At 57.4% G+C, this 15,280-nt stretch overlaps 2 protein-coding genes and 1 long non-coding RNA gene across 11 annotated transcripts in view; 2 read left to right on the top strand and 1 right to left on the bottom strand.

Moving 5' to 3' along the window:
* Positions 1 to 5,949, bottom strand: part of IKBKG (inhibitor of nuclear factor kappa B kinase regulatory subunit gamma) — a 21,592-nt gene extending 15,643 nt beyond the window's left edge. Inside the window, exon 1 of one of the 6 annotated variants that reach the window (XM_032619483.1) lies at positions 5,839 to 5,949. The gene's annotated coding sequence lies outside the window, so the exon portion shown is untranslated. Of the gene's footprint in view, positions 1 to 286; positions 521 to 1,914; positions 2,360 to 5,838 lie in introns of those variants that run through there. The other 5 variants (XM_032619482.1, XM_032619479.1, XM_032619481.1 and 2 more) reach the window with 5 other exon arrangements.
* G6PD (glucose-6-phosphate dehydrogenase) lies at positions 2,490 to 15,231 on the top strand. Of its 4 annotated transcripts, none has more exons than XM_032619469.1 (13): positions 2,490 to 2,639; positions 3,495 to 3,622; positions 10,828 to 10,865; positions 10,946 to 11,054; positions 11,578 to 11,795; positions 12,602 to 12,760; positions 12,848 to 12,973; positions 13,226 to 13,319; positions 13,598 to 13,784; positions 13,872 to 14,107; positions 14,196 to 14,272; positions 14,359 to 14,451; positions 14,551 to 15,231. In XM_032619469.1, exons 1-13 carry the CDS (start codon positions 2,528 to 2,530, stop codon positions 14,639 to 14,641), a joined length of 1,668 nt encoding a protein of 555 aa, XP_032475360.1. In that variant the 5' UTR covers positions 2,490 to 2,527; the 3' UTR covers positions 14,642 to 15,231. The 4 variants fall into 4 exon arrangements, with proteins under 4 accessions (XP_032475360.1, XP_032475358.1, XP_032475361.1 ...); XM_032619467.1 differs by having other exon boundaries at positions 13,514 to 13,784; positions 14,551 to 15,230; XM_032619470.1 differs by lacking the exon at positions 2,490 to 2,639 and adding an exon at positions 2,712 to 2,928.
* Positions 5,492 to 7,888, top strand: LOC116747401. The gene is made up of 3 exons (XR_004348032.1): positions 5,492 to 5,830; positions 5,945 to 6,641; positions 7,711 to 7,888. It is a non-coding gene; the product is annotated as an uncharacterized LOC116747401 (long non-coding RNA).
* Positions 15,232 to 15,280: the final 49 nt, after the last annotated feature.

Raw genomic sequence — 15,280 nt, 5'->3', positions numbered from 1 at the left:
ATCCTCTCAAAACTAATGTCTCGGGCTTCCCTGGTGGCGCAGTGGTTGGGAGTCCGCCTGCCGATGCAGGGTTCGTGCCCTGGTCCGGGAAGATCCCACGTGCCGCGGCGCGGCTGGGCCCGTGAGCCATGGTCACTGAGCCTGTGCGTCCGGAGCCTGTGCTCCGCAAGGGAGAGGCCACAACAGTGAGAGGCCCGCGTACCGCAAAAAAAAAAAAAAAAAAAAAAAAAAAAAAAACTAACGTCTCTAAAACTGCACTCCTGACAGTTCCCAGAAGCCAGCTCACCCACGGCCTTCCTTATTAGCAGTTGGTGGCAAATCCATCCTCCAGTTAGCAGGACAAAACCTAGGAGTCCTTCTTGAGTCCTCTCTGCTGCTCACAGCTCACGTCAGATCCATCAGGAAATCCTGTCAAAATGTATCTTAGAATTTATTTGATGATGCTAAGCAAATAATGGTAACTATTTTAGGTGTGATAGTGGTATTGTGGTTATGTTTCTTTCAAAGTCATTTCTTAGAGATGCACACTGAAATATTTGTGGACGAAATTACACTGTCTGGAATTTGGTTCAATAATGGGGGAACTCCTAGGTATCTACCTGAAAGAAATGAAAACCTGTGTCCACACAGGGATGTTCACAGCAGCATTACTCCTAACAGCCAAAGAGTGGAAATGACCGAAATGTCCATCAGCTGATGAATAAACAAAATCTAGTACGTTCCCACACTACAACATTACGCTAAGAGAAAGAAACAAGTCACAAAAGACCACATATTATATGATTCCATTTATGTGAAATGTCCAGAATAGGCAAATACATAGAGACTAGTGGATGCTTAGAGCTGGGGTAGATGGGGTGATGGGGGTGATGGCTAAAGTTTATGGGATTTCTTTTTGGAGTGATGAAAATGTTCTGGAATTAATGGTGATGGTCGTGCAAGTCTGTGAATATACCAGCAAATTGTACACTTTAAATGGGTGAATTGTAAGGTATATGAATTATATGTCAATAAAGCTATTTTTGAAAATAATAGAATACTGTGAGGGGTATAAATTAAACAAAAGTAGCCACGAGTTGGTAACTGTTGAAGCTGGGAAGTGGATACATTGGATTTACCAGACTATTCTTTCTACTTTTGAACATCTTTGAAATTTTACATAATAAAATGATCAGAGCAGCATCGTCTCTCACCTGGATTACTACAATAACCTCCTAACAGGTCACCCTGCTCCTACCCTTGCCCCCTACAGTCTGTTCTCCCCACCACGCCAATCAGCGAACAATCAGCTGAACAATCAGCCTAAAAGGTGACTCTGATCACATTCCTCTTCTACTCGGATCCCTACCATGGTGTCTCATTGCCCATCGCGTAAAACTCAAAGACCCTACAACCCGCCTACAAGGCCGTGCACTATCTGGTCCCCCATGGCTTCCACTCTAAGTACTCTCCCCTCGCTCACTCTACTCCAGGTATAGTGGCCGCCTTAATGAGTTCCTCGAACATGCCAGGATGGCCCATTCATCCTCAAGTCACAGAAATGTTGAGGTCCGGGAGACAGTCACCTTTTGCAAATGGAGCAAAACGAGGCACATGAGTTAAGATACTTAGCTGCCAAGTTATATTTGAGGCCTTTTTAAAGAACTTAACCTCAAATGCAGTCAAGTTTGATGAACAGAAAATGTCTCCGAACTAGAAGAGTCATTCACAAACTAGGGGTGTGGTCAGACTCCACCGTGGTGGAGGAAGAAGAGGCAGGAACAGTCCCGCTCGCCGCTAAAGTAACCTGAGTCCTAAATCGGCTGGGCTCGGCCCCTGGTCTAGAAGCTGGCGGCAGAACCTGGCTGGGGCCCAACAGGAGGGGGAAGCCTGGTCGTCCGGGGGGGGGGGTCTCGGAGGCAGCGGAACACCCACCGATGGTAACCTGTCTTCAGAAAAGAGGACCACACCTGTCAGCAGAGTCGGTCCGACGTGAGAAAGGCGGGAGTGGCGGGCCCCGAGCGCTCCTCGGACCCCGATGCTCCGAGAAAGCCTGGGCTCCGCGGTAGCCCTTCCCTTCTCCCGCTGCCAAATTCCCACTTCCGGCTTCCGGTGTCGTAGCTGTGGGATCCGGAAGTAAAACACTCAGGCCCCGACCCCGGCCGGCCGGCGAGAGGTGTGAGGGAGGCTGCCTCAGACCGAAACCCGAGCCCGGGAGCCTCGACTGGCCCTCAGGACGTTCCGCAGTAATATGCGTCGCGACCCGCATTCCCCCTTGTCTCTCCGTCGGCTGCATCCAGCCTCGGAGCGTTTGGCCGCCCCGCCCCCGTTAGGGGAGGAGCCACGACGAGGCTATCATCTAATAGGGCCGGTTTGACCTGATCCAGCGACCGGTCCAGCGAGGGGACGGGGCTGCTGAAGGCCCCGCCCACAAACAAGGTCGAGGGGCGTGACCACGCGGCCGGCGGAAGTGGAGCCCTTCGCGAGGGCGCGGGACCTCCCAGGGCACGCGAGAAAGCCGGACTATAGGGGCGGGGTCGGGCCGGGGATGGGCACGCGGGCGAGCAGCAGAGAGCAGCACGCGGACTCTCGAAGCATCGGGGACACGGTGCAGCGGCGGCGGGTAAAGGAGGCAGCTCGTAGCCCGACGGCCAGCGCAGGTGCTCAAAGGGCAGGGTGGGCCAGGGCTGGGCCCTCGCACAGGGTCTGCTTGGGGGGGGGGCCGTGGGGGGGGGCCTGGAATGCGCGCGCACCTGCCCGCCCCTTGGCCCTCCCTGCCCCTCGAGGGAGGGGCCTGCAGAGGCCCCACCCGCGCGTCTCGCCTGAGGCTGGTCAGCTCAGACCAGGTGCCCGCCCCCGCCGGTTAAATGGGCCGGCGGGGAGCAGACCCCGGAAACTGCTGGGAACTCCGGGGCTGCGAGCGCGACGGGCGGCAGCGTCGAAGCACAGGTAACTGAGTGGGCGGTCGCGGCGCTGCGAGGCACTTTGATTTCCCGTACTTGGGAACGGGGCAAAATCGAGAGGGTCTTAGCCGATCTCACAGTCCCCTGCATCCCCGCCCCCCCGCCACACTGGACACGGGGCTTGCCGGTGTCTCGCAGTGTGGCAGGAGGAGGGCTGGAGCTACACTCCATCGGCTGCACAATCTAGCATGCTCCAGCTCATTGTGGAGTTTCCGCCTGAACCCCGGGTGAGATAGTCTTAAGCCGGTCGTACAATGCTACAGTAGGGTTTTATTCAGTCCCCCAGAGAGGAGGCCGTAGTAGGAATTCACTAATGCTTTGGGTAATTTTGTAACATACACCATGAAAGAAGGTTGCCCAGAGAGTATCGCCAGAGCCCAGGGCCAGCAGTTTCTAACCTCCCAAACGTCCTGCTCCCCAGCCATTCACAGTGAGTGGTTTCAGTAATCAGGCACCAGCTGGGTGAGAGCCCAAAGGACCCCTCCAGAAAGGGGCCAGCTTCTCAATGCTCTTCTGTTCTCCTGCCTTGTTAACCAGTATTTCTTCCACCAGAGAGCATCATGGCAGGGCAGGTGGCTCTGAGCCGGACCCAGGTGTGCGGGATCCTGCGGGAAGAGCTGTACCAGGGCGATGCCTTCCATCAGGCTGATACACATATCTTTATCATCATGGGTGCATCGGTGAGTCTCCCCCAGGCCCCACATCGTAGAAGCAGCAGACTTAGAGCGTGACGTTGCTTCAGTTTGCTTCCCTTTAGGTACCTGGGCTTTCCCAACTGATTGTCGTCGGGACCCTCGGGCTCTGCTCGGTTGGGCTCTCGCTGTTGCCCTTGCTCATGTGCCACTCCTCCTGCCACCACCCAGTATACACACGCCGCGAGGCATTTCTGAAGTCCGTGTGCAGCCATTGACTGTAGACCTACGTCCTGGAGCTGGGAGGTCCTTAGAGACTGTCTGGTTGGACTTCCTCCTCCACAGGGAAAACCGAGATGCAAACAGGGGAAGCGATTCATTCTGGGAGTATGTTTTCCAAACCTGTTTCTGACTTGACAGATGTCACACAGTTAGATCCAGAGGTAGGATTCAAGGCTGGATCTCTGCCTTATCTCTCTACCGTCAAGTTCCCTGAGGAAAAACACTCAACCTTTCTTGAAATACCATCTCTTTGCCCCAGCTTCCAAGGCCTGCTGAGGAACTGAGACCAGCCCCATTGTCTAGCCAGTGGAACTGCCACTTTTCTCTGATCAGAAAGGCCAAGGAGTAGAAGCAAAGTCAGAAGTAAAGCACGCTGACCATACGTGATGAGGGTGGGGGAACAGGAGAGGGAGGGTGGGTCCTCAGAGAGCCATGACCCCTGACTGAAGCACTCTCCCCACGTGCCGTGTGGAAACAAGATCTACCCAGTGGTAAGACATGAGCAGGGGCTGGGGAGCTGTCAGGGTTTCATCTCAAAGTGAAAGTGGTCTCTTTTCTCTTTTCACTTTTCACCGTGGACTTGACCAAGAATCTGCTACCCATGATATGAGCATCTTTGCTGGTAACTTATTCTATAAACCTCAAGTGAGAGTTCTACCCAAACTAGTCAGCTCTTGACGGGGCAGACATTGTCTCTCTGTGACTTCCACACCGCTGTCCCCTCAGCTCTGGAGGAACTCGGCTCTTCGTTCATGTGTCGTAACACACCACCGTGCTTTGCAGAGCCTGCCTCCTGCCAGTTCTGTGATTCTCTTCAGAACTTGGAAAAGCGAGCCAGAATGCAGTACTCTGCCAGTGGGAGGCAAGGAAGGTCACCCCAAACACTGTCCCCTGACCCCCTGTCACCCAGGGCTGGGGGGTGCCCAGGAGGAGCACACGGAGCAGGCCTGGCCCCCACCCTGGCCCCGGCCTCATCCCCTTTAGAGGAGCCAGAAACCTTAACACCTGGGACCTTGTCTAAGAAATAGGTTGGGGGAGAAAGTAACTCAGGATTATTTTTCCTCCTTCCCCCCCCCCCGCTCCGTCCCCATACCGGCCTGTCACAGGATGCTCCAACAGAGGGTCCCAGGCCTCAGTAAATGGCATATGACCCCAGGCCCTCAACACTTAGATACCTCATTGAGAGCATCCAAGTTTGCTCTGTGGCCTGGGGCAGGTGTCTTTCCTTCTCTGAACCTCATTGTCTCCACTTAGCAACTGAGGTCTTCTGAAGCAAGTGTGGAGGGCCCTGGGGCTCTGCTGAGCTGATTCTGTGACTCCACTGCCTTCATGTGGGATGGGCTTGGGCTTAGGCAACTTTGTTTCTTTGCCAACAGTAGGGTTCCCCTTTGCTCTCCTCTGCTGTGGGAGCAATAACCAGAGGCTTCTAGAGCAGAAGTGGGAAGTGCCGCTCCAGCAGGGTGGAGTGGGGGAGGAGGAGGGTCCTTGAGGAAGAGCCCTTGTGTATTTCTCCCTCCTCCTGTTCCGGGTGCGGGGGGGGGGGGGGGGCGGGTGTCCCTGCAAGGGCAGCACCTAGAAGAGTTCCCACCTAGCCCAGCTGGGAGGCTTCCTCCCCCCTCCCTCCCCCCTCCTCATGGGAACTGTGCTGGGGGCCGGAACCCAAGGTGAGTGCATGTGACAGCAGACACTGCCAGGCCTTCATGTTCCCAGGGCCATGGAACAGAGCCTTCCTCTCAGAAGGACGAGCAGACGCAGAGCCCCTGGGGCAGGCTGGGCTGCGGGGCCGTCCTCTGCCCCCTCTCCTCCCTGGGCCGCTTACCCAACCGTCGCCCGCATGCCCAGCTTCCTTCCTGGGCGTGTCCTGAGGCTGGCTCGTGGACTTACCGATGGGCTTTCGGCCACTCTCTTCTCCCTGCTCTGAGACCACTATCTCCCTTCTCAGGACTCCCACCCTCGGCTGCGAAGGGAGTGGAGGTACTTACTGTCCCAGTCCAGAGAGCTCTGGAATGAAAGAGCTCAGTTTCTCCTTATAGACCAGCATTGGGAGAGGAACCTGGGGCCTGACAGATCGCATGTGTCCTCTCCCAGGCTGGAGCCACTTTACCCCCACAGTGGACGGAGAGAGCAATCGGGGCGAGAGAGAAAGAGAACAGGACTGGGAGCCCCCTCGGGCAAGATTGGCTCACTGCATGGTCCTCAGCACATCCCTCGCCTCTCTGGGCCTCGGTTTCCCCACCTGGACCACGAGGGCTGTGGCTCGATCGGTGCTCAGGTCCCATCCCAGTGATGGGCCCGTGCGTGGCATGATCTGGCAGCCTCAGCCCTCCCTCTCCTCAGGGTGTTTCTGGGCTGCCTCCCCTCTTAGGGCGATAAGATTCTTGCTGTGTCATGATGACTCTGGCACTCCCCCAAAGGCCTGATGATTCATGAGCCCCAGGGAGTAGGAGGGAGGCCCTTTTGTTGGTTTTGCAGCCCAGCCTGCCTCAGCAGCCCCAGGGTCTCACTTCGGTGGCTGGGATCCAGCTGGGCCCCAGCAGAGCTGCGCTCCACCCCAGGACCTGGGCGATCCTTGACCCGGGTGGCCCTAGTGGGACAGGGATAGCCCACCCCTTCCTGGCCTCCAGCTGGCAGCCAGCCTCTGCATTCTCTGCCACGCCCCTCCACCCTAAAAGCCTCTGAGGCCGAGACCGAGGGTTTATAAAACTGGAGACTGAGGTCAGACCTGGGCGGTGACACGCAGGCGGCGGCCCACGGCCCTTGGCCGGCAGCTGGGAATGTGAATCAGGTACTGCTTCTGCTACATCACCATGTGTCCCCAGGCACGTCCCTCCCTGCTGTGGTCCTCGGGGGGGCCCCATCATTGCCCCCACCGTGTACAGCATGCTCTCTTCCCACAGTGGCTCTGGTAGAGGAGTCCAGCCCAGGCTGGTGGGGAGGGTGGGCCTCCCCGGGCCCCTGCCCCCACTGTCCTGGGTCCTACCTCGTCTTTCCATCGGGTGACTCGGAGCCCAACAGGCCACTGGTTGCAGGGCTGAGCTGAACAAGGCGAGCAGGTTCTATCGCTAGTTAATCCCAAAGGGACCAGCGAGAGCAGTGGGGTGTGGGGCGCCGTGAGTCAGGCAGGACGCTGGGCCTGCTGGGCCCGGCGGGCAGCCTGCTGGAATTTGATCGGAAGCCGGCGGGCAGCCTGCTGGAATTTGATCGGAAGCAAACATTCCACTTGGCCAGGAAGGCGGGACGTGGCTGTGGGCCGTGGTGCTGGTCGTTTCTCCTGGCCAGTCACCAACAAGCCCGGGAGGAGACGGGGCCCACCGAGCCCCAGGGACCAGAGTGGAGTCTCCCACCGGCCCGGTCCCAGTGATGGAGAAGCAGGAAGCAGGCGCCAATGGGCCCTGGGAGGAGGGGGCCGCAGCTGGGGGCTACTGGGCTCGGGGGCAGCTCGAGGCCCCGACTGGGGGTCGGAGCCGGACCTTGATGCACTGCTGTCTCCGTGGCTCCCATGGAAGGTGGCAGGCACATGGGGGATCAGTTCTGAGCAGTTGCCAAACATGGGCAGGGGCAGCAGCATGGGGAACCCTGGCTTGGGAACCATCCACTTCGGGCCATCGGGGTCCCAGTGGAGCCTGGAGGTGGTGACCTGGGGTGGAACAGACACCTGGGCTTGTCTGCATGCAGAGGTCGGCTCAGCCCGGGAGTTGGAGGCTGAAGCCAAGGACAGGATGAACGCGAACGTTTGAGTCTCATAAGTGGCCCGCCCCAACCTCCACCGCCACCCAGGAGACCCCCAAGTGCCTTCCTAACTGCCTGTCTAGGGGGCAGGGATTTTAATCAGGTTGGAATTGCTTCGCTTCTAGTCACGCGGCTTCCATTCTGCAGTGGTTCATAGAACCCGTCCAGTGGTTACGTGGCTCCTAAGGTCATTTTGCCGTGAAGATTTGGGTTCTTATCCCTGGAGGTGGTTTTCCTGCCCAGGGTGAGTCCAGCGGCTCTCCCTGATTACAGGGCGGGCGCATGAAAGGGTGGCCTGCTGTGCCCCGCAGGCTTCCTCTGCCCCCCACTCCACCCACCCCCACCCCCACCCCCGGCCATGCCCTCGCTCGAAGCCTCTTCCACCCGAGTGGAGAATTCCTCTGTCAGGTCACCAATACCAAATTAACGCATGTTGCCGTGGCCACGGCGACTGAACTGGAGTGGAGAGAAGGGACTTTTTAGTGACATTTTAGTGAGTCTTCTGTCACCTTCGTGGGATGACCATATTGTTGCCCACAGTTACTGTGTGTTCATACCCTTGCTCTTACTTTGGAAAGTTTCACGGCACACAAGTCAACAGCTAAGCGCTCAGGCTACCTGGGCCCCACCCTCTGCTCGGTTATATTCTTTTCAGTCTTTTTATTTTTAGGTAAAACTTGTACACGTTGAAAGGCACCCATTTTCACTGTAAAGGTTTACACACACTTTATTAGCAAAGAGGATGTTCCCACCTCCCCAGGAAGTCCTTGGGCGGTGGTCCACCTCCTGCTCTGGAACACCGCGGCTGTCACTTCCTCACCGTGCAACCATTTTGCCTTTTCTAAAGCTTCCCTTAAATGAACTCAGGGTATTTAGTCTTGTGTCTGGGTCTGGGGCTTAGCGTTATGATTTTGAGATTCACATGTGCTGGGTGGGTCACTGGCTCATCCCTTTTTTGTTTGTTTTTGGTTTTGTTTTGGCCTCCTGCACAGCTTGCAGGATCTTAGTTCCCCGACCAGGAATTGAACCCAGGCCCCCTGAAATGGAAGCAGGAGCCCTAACCCTAACCACTGGCCCACCAGGGAACCCGTCAGCTCCCCCCTTGACGCTGCGTGTCCACCCCCTGTTGATGGATTTGAGCCTTTGGGTGGATTCATCTTCTTTTTTTTCTTTCTTTCTATTCACCTTCTTGGTAGTGTATTATGGTGAACAGGAGTTTCTAATTTTGCTGAAACCTTCATTTACCCGTTTTTCTGATTACTGCTTTCTGTGTCATAAGAAATGTTTCTATTCCCATCTGTTGATTTTTTTAAATCTATCAACCTTGCTAAAATCTCATTAATTGTAATAATTTGCCTGTAGCTTGCTTTGAGGTGGTTTTCTTTTAATGGACAGACCGTCAGCTACAAAGATGGCCAGCGTGGCTCTTCGTTTCCCGTCCTCACGTCTTGTCTGCTCTCCACCTGCCGCTGTCAGGGCTTCTGGTGGAGCATTGAATAAACAGCCAATGGCAGGCGCTCTTTTCTTGCTCCTGGCTGTTTAAAGGGGATTATTTCAACATTTCCCCACAATATATGATGTTTGTGAGGGTTTTTATAGGTGCTGTTTATCAAGATAAGGAAGTTCCCTTTTATTCCTAGTTTGGTAAGAGGTCCTATTGTGATAGATGTTGATGTCTGGAACACTTTATCTACATCTGGTGAGTTTAGCAAGGTTGCTAGATTGAAAAATCAAAAGGAGTAGACAGATTTCTTACAGCTTTTTTTCCTTTAATCTGTTAATGTGGTGAATTTCAGTGATTTTTTTTTTTTCTGCTTTTCGGCATCAAACCAACCTTTCGTTTGCAGGATGACCCCAACTTGATTCTGACATACTCCATTTTTGACGTTGCATGATTGGGTTTGCTGGTACCTTCTGCAGAAATTTTGCATCTGTATCTGTGTACATGGATGAGATGGGCTTGGGGCCTCCTGTGTGCATTTCTCAGAGGTTCCAGCCGCAGGGTTCTGGGGCCCCATCACGTGGCTCAGCAGGTGCTTCCAAGGCAGGCTTTGCCTCAGACTGGTGTTCTCTCTTCCTGGGAGACCCGCTGGCAGAGCTTTCTGTGCCAGGATCAGGGCCAGGCTTGTCTCGTTGGGAAGGCTGTGGCTGCAATCCTGTCTCCTTTATAACCATTGCCTGCTCAGGTCCCTTGCTCCGTTTTGGTATGTTGGATTTTTCTAGAAATGTGTCCATTTCATGTAAGTTGTCAGACATGCAGTAAGGTTGTTCTCTTCTGTCTTTCCCATCGGTAGTTTTGTCCCACTGCACTCCTAATTCTTGGTGCCTGTTTAAAAAGCAGTCTTGGGACTTCCCTGGTGGCGCAGTGTTTAAGAATCCACCTGCCAATGCAGGGGACACGGGTTTGAGCCCTGGTCCGGGAAGGTCCCACATGCCTCAGAGCAACTAAGCCCTTGCGCCACAACTACTGAAGCCTGTGCTCCACAACAAGAGAAGCCACTGCAATGAGAAGCCCACGCACAGCAACCAAGAGTAGCCCCCACTCGCTGCAACTAGAGAAAGCCCACGCACAGCAACGAAGACCCAACGCAGCCAATAATTAATTAATTAATTAATTAATTTAAAAAACCAGTCTTGCCAGAAGGCTGTCTGTTTTGATTAGTCTTTTTCAAGCACCAACTTTCGGCTTTTTGATCTTTTCTTTTGGTTTGTTTTCCGTTTTATTCATTTTTATTTTTCATTGTTCTCTGCCTTGTAATTTGTTTGGGTTTAAAATTCTGCTGTCCTTTTTCTAACTTCTTCAATTGAATTCTGAGCTCAGCAGCTCCCAGCCGTTCTTTTTTGCTAACCTAAGCATTTAAGGTCATGTCTCATTTGATGTGTGCTACTTCCATTGCCATTCGGTTCCAGGGAATTTAGGGTTTTCTTTAGCCCGTGAGCTGTTTAGAAGCGGGCATCTTGTGTTGGCTTTGGTTCTGCCTGCTCGACCAGAGACTGGGGTCTGTGGATCGTGGAACCAGCGGGTTGGTGGTTGCCTCCTGGCCAGCACGAGGTCTCTTTGCCTCGAAGTGCCCCCGGCAATGTGCGAGCACTGTCGGGTCAGGGTCAAGGGCTAGGCTGGGCTCTAGTTCAAGCTGCTCAGGCTGTACACAGGGCCAGGACAAGGGTACCCGGGTGTCCTGCGGGGAGATGATCTAGGGCATGTCCTCAGCTCCTAACCATGCCTGTTTTCTCTGCCACAGGGTGACCTGGCCAAGAAGAAGATCTACCCCACCATCTGGTAAGCTTGTTCCCCCACTGCTCACTGCCCCCCACGGTCCTCTTGCCCCCGCCCTCGCCACAGCCGTGCTCTGCCCTCAGGTGGCTGTTCCGGGATGGCCTTTTGCCCGAAGACACCTACATCGTGGGCTATGCCCGCTCCCGCCTCACGGTGGCTGACATCCGCAAGCAGAGCGAGCCCTTCTTCAAAGTGAGTGGCTTCTGGGGTCTCCATACGTGCCATACCCGCCTCCCATCGCAGATGCCCTTCCTCCCTCCCCCCCAGGCCCAGCCTTTCCCCCCTGTGCCAGGGCCACTTCCTCCCTAGCGATCCTCAGCCTGGCACTCCTCCCCACCTGCTCCCACTGCTTCCTTGATGCCAGCCTGAGACCCCTGTTTCCCAGCCCCCTCTGACTTGGGCTCACCAGTTCCTTCCCACTGTACCCTGCGGCCCCTCCGCCATGGAAATGCTGCAAGCCTGACTTTTCTCAACATACCATACTTTGGTGGAATGACTTTGGAGAGAGATCTTTCTCCCAGGTCAAAGTTTCCTGAACTCTGGCTTCCGTCTTAGGTCACGCGGCCCCCGCCCCCATGGGTGTGCAAAGCCGACGAGATGGGAGTGAGCCCAGTGCAGGGCTAGGATGGCTGACTTCTCAGGAAGCCCACCCTGCCTGTGGGATCAGGGAGGGAGGGAGGGGCCGGTCCGACATCCTTGTGTCCGTATTTTCTAGGCTGCCCCGGAGGAGAAGCCCAAACTGGAGGAGTTCTTTGCCCGCAACTCCTATGTGGCTGGCCAGTACAACGATGCAGCCTCCTACGAGCGCCTCAACAGCCACATGAACGCTCTCCACCAGGGGCCACAGGCCAACCGCCTCTTCTACCTGGCCCTGCCCCCCACTGTCTATGAGGCTGTCACCAAGAACATCCACGAAACCTGCATGAGCCAGACGTAAGGCTGCTCTTTCACCCTCCCTTCCTGCCTCCTGGGCCGACCGATCTAGGGAGTCTGAAAAAGACAGATGTCCCGTGTTTGTTCTTGCCATGAATTACCTCTCCAAAGAAGGCAATAGGAGTAAGAGTAGTTCTCTAACAGCCTTTACTGAAAATGCTACCACCCGTGTTTACCTTCCAAATCCCCCGTATGAAATCCCGTTGTCCCTGGCAGCAGTCCCGCCTAGCACCACAAGGTGGCAGTGTTGCTCCACGAAACTCTTGCTGCCGGTCGCTTACTCTAGCTTTCGGCGTTTCTCAGGGTCCCTTCGACCACCACCAGAGGGCGGCGTTGGTCCACGGGAACCCTGCTGCCTGTGCCGCAGCAGCTCAGCGCTCTGTCGTTTTTCCAAAGCCACGGCCATGTCGGTTTCACTTTGTCCCATATTAACTCTCCGTGAGGAATAAGGGATCTTTCTCCACATTAAAACCCATGGAGGTGGCTCTGCCTTTGGCATCCCCTCCCCGTTTTCTCACTAGCTCGGGGCCCGGGAGGGAGCAGAGCCAGCCAGTGGCGCTCCTTCCAGCCACCAGCCAGTCAGCTTTGAGCGTGGCGCTGAGGGCTGGGAAGGAAAGGAGGTGTTCTCCTTGCCGAGGCCGGGGGAGGGCCGGCCCGGCAGAGCTTTGCTGGCTCATCTCACTGCAGAGCGGCTGCAGGGAGGCTCTGCCCTCACTCCCTGGGGAAGGGGCTTTGGAGGGGGATGAGGGGCTCAGCCCTGGTCCCCAGGGAGGGTGTGGGAGTGACGCAGCTCTGGCCTCCCGCAGAGGCTGGAATCGCATCATCGTGGAGAAGCCCTTCGGGAGGGACCTAGAGAGCTCCAACCGGCTGTCCAACCACATCGCCTCCCTGTTCCGCGAGGACCAGATCTACCGCATCGACCACTACCTGGGCAAGGAGATGGTCCAGAACCTTATGGTGCTGAGGTGCGACCGGGGCCAGGACTGGGCGCTGGGGGGCCCTGCTGCTGCCCCCTCGGACGCCCACCAGCCTTCACCCTGCCCCTCCTGCAGGTTTGCCAACAGGATCTTCGGCCCCATCTGGAACCGGGACAACATCGCCTGCGTCATTCTCACCTTCAAAGAGCCCTTTGGCACTGAGGGTCGTGGGGGCTACTTCGATGAATTTGGGATCATCCGGTGAGAGCCTGGTTCCCGTTCCTGGGAGATGCGGGGGGCGGGCATCCCGCCACCCTGCAGGGTCGCCTCTTCCTGTTTTGGCAGCAGGAGTGTCTGAGCCGTCAGGAGCGGTCACGGTCTTCTTCCTTTGCCTTAAGGGGACCTGGCAGACACGGGGCATCAGGACACAAGCCCAGTTTAAGGCCCTGAGCCCCCAGCACCTGGCCAACGAGGAGAGGCCTTAGCTCACTGTCCGTCCCTTCCTCCCGCCAGGGATGTGATGCAGAACCACCTCCTGCAGATGCTGTGTCTGGTGGCCATGGAGAAGCCCGCCTCCACCCACTCCGATGACGTCCGCGATGAGAAGGTGGGTGGGGCTGTGCCCTCCCAGGCCCCTCCCCCTCCTGCAGCAACCAGCCCTGAGCCCGAGGTGTCCTGTCCCAGAACTGACCTTCTAGGCCTCAGCTTCTCCTTCGGAAACAGTGAGGGTGGGCTGAGGTGGCCCCAGAGGGCCCTTGCAAGACGGAGCCTCCTGACTATCTGGGCCACTCACCCGTCCAGGAAGACCACCCCTCGGAGTCACATGGTTCCCGGCACCTGCTGTCCTTGTTACCCAAGGGGCCCCTCTCCCTGGCTCCTCTCCAGGTCAAGGTGTTGAAATGTATCTCAGAGGTGCAGGCGAGCAACGTGGTCCTGGGCCAGTATGTGGGGAACCCCAACGGAGAGGGAGAGGCCACCAAAGGGTACCTGGATGACCCCACAGTGCCCCAGGGGTCCACCACAGCCACCTTTGCGGCCGTCGTCCTCTACGTGGAGAACGAGCGGTGGGATGGTAGGTGATGCCGCTGGGCCCGCGGTGGTGGGACCTGGCCCCCTCATCCACCCGAACGGCCCCCCAAGGCTGGCCTTGTCCCCGCAGGGGTGCCCTTCATCCTGCGCTGCGGCAAAGCCCTGAACGAGCGCAAGGCTGAGGTGCGCCTGCAGTTCTGCGACGTGGCCGGGGACATCTTCCGACAGCAGTGCAAGCGCAATGAGCTGGTGATCCGCGTGCAGCCCAATGAGGCCGTGTACACCAAAATGATGACCAAGAAGCCTGGCATGTTCTTCAACCCTGAGGAGTCGGAGCTGGACCTGACCTACGGCAACAGATACAAGGTGGGTGCCCGCCTGTGGGGAGGGGGTGGCGTCCAGGGCTCCAAGGGGCGCGTGCCTCGGTGACTCCCTCCCGCCTGTCCGCTGGCAGAACGTGAAGCTCCCCGACGCCTACGAGCGCCTCATTCTGGACGTCTTCTGTGGGAGCCAGATGCACTTCGTGCGCAGGTGAGGGTTGGCCCCTCCCCCCCTCCTTCCCCACCTCCTTCCCTCTGGGCCGCCACCCACCCCATCGCCGCCCCCTGTCCCCTCAGTGACGAGCTGCGGGAGGCCTGGCGGATCTTCACTCCTCTGCTGCACCAGATCGAACTCGAGAAGGCCCAGCCCATCCCCTACGTCTACGGCAGGTGCGGGGGCGGGCAGGGGGAGGTGATGGGGGTGATGGGGGAGGGGGACTCGGGGGCTCAGGGTTTCCTCACCTCTCCCCCCGCCTGTGCCCCTCCCAGCCGTGGCCCTGTGGAAGCGGACGAGCTGATGAAGAGAGTGGGCTTCCAGTACGAGGGCACCTACAAGTGGGTGAACCCGCACAAGCTCTGACCCTGTGCCGGGCCCACCCCTGCCCCGCCTCTCCGTGCTCCCCCGCCGCCACCACCCCCTCCCCGCCCCCGCCTGCCCTACCTCGGGAGGACCCGCCTCTGGAGGACTCGGGACCACAGCCCTTAGCCTCACATTCCCGCCCGGGCTCGGGCCACGCCACCCGCCCCTGGGCCCAGTCTCATTCCTCTGCCACCCAGCACTGTGACCATCCCCACCCGAGCCAGCCTCTGTCCCCCAGACTGAGCCCTCCTGGAGGAAGGAGAAGGAGGGCTGCAGTTGTGGGCAGCAGGGGGGCAAGGTCCTCGGAGCGCAGGGGAAGGGGGCAGGCGCGGCCCAGTCTCGGCGCCACTTGACATTCCTGGCTCCCCACTGGAAGGGACCTCTGTGCTGGAAGGGCCCAGCAGCGCACCTGTGTCGGGCCTCCCGAGTGGCCTTCTGCCCCCCACAGCTCCCGCGGCCACCCTAACTCAGCACTCCACGGCCGCCCCATCTCACCCCGCCCTCAGGTGGTGCTCTCGCCACCAGAAAAGCAGAAGCGGCAGGTGGGATGCCCCGGCTCAGTCCCCTGCCATTAAATCCGCAGACAGGCCTGCCTGTCCCCTGGTTGTTTCTTTTCCTGCCACCTGCGACCATGGGCCC

Source organism: Phocoena sinus, chromosome X, assembly GCF_008692025.1.
Source record: "Phocoena sinus isolate mPhoSin1 chromosome X, mPhoSin1.pri, whole genome shotgun sequence".
NCBI classification, from domain to species: domain Eukaryota; kingdom Metazoa; phylum Chordata; class Mammalia; order Artiodactyla; family Phocoenidae; genus Phocoena; species Phocoena sinus.
This window is presented reverse-complemented; position numbering and strand designations above follow the sequence as displayed.

Excerpts from the sequence above, each read along its gene's own strand:
- G6PD (XM_032619467.1), top strand. The coding sequence starts at position 2,528 with ATGGGCACGCGGGCGAGCAGCAGAGAGCAGCACGCGGACTCTCGAAGC. Across the intron at positions 13,320-13,513 it reads ATGACGTCCGCGATGAGAAG|GAAGACCACCCCTCGGAGTC; the intron begins GTGGGTGGGGCT and ends TCACCCGTCCAG. Across the intron at positions 14,452-14,550 it reads ATCCCCTACGTCTACGGCAG|CCGTGGCCCTGTGGAAGCGG; the intron begins GTGCGGGGGCGG and ends TGCCCCTCCCAG.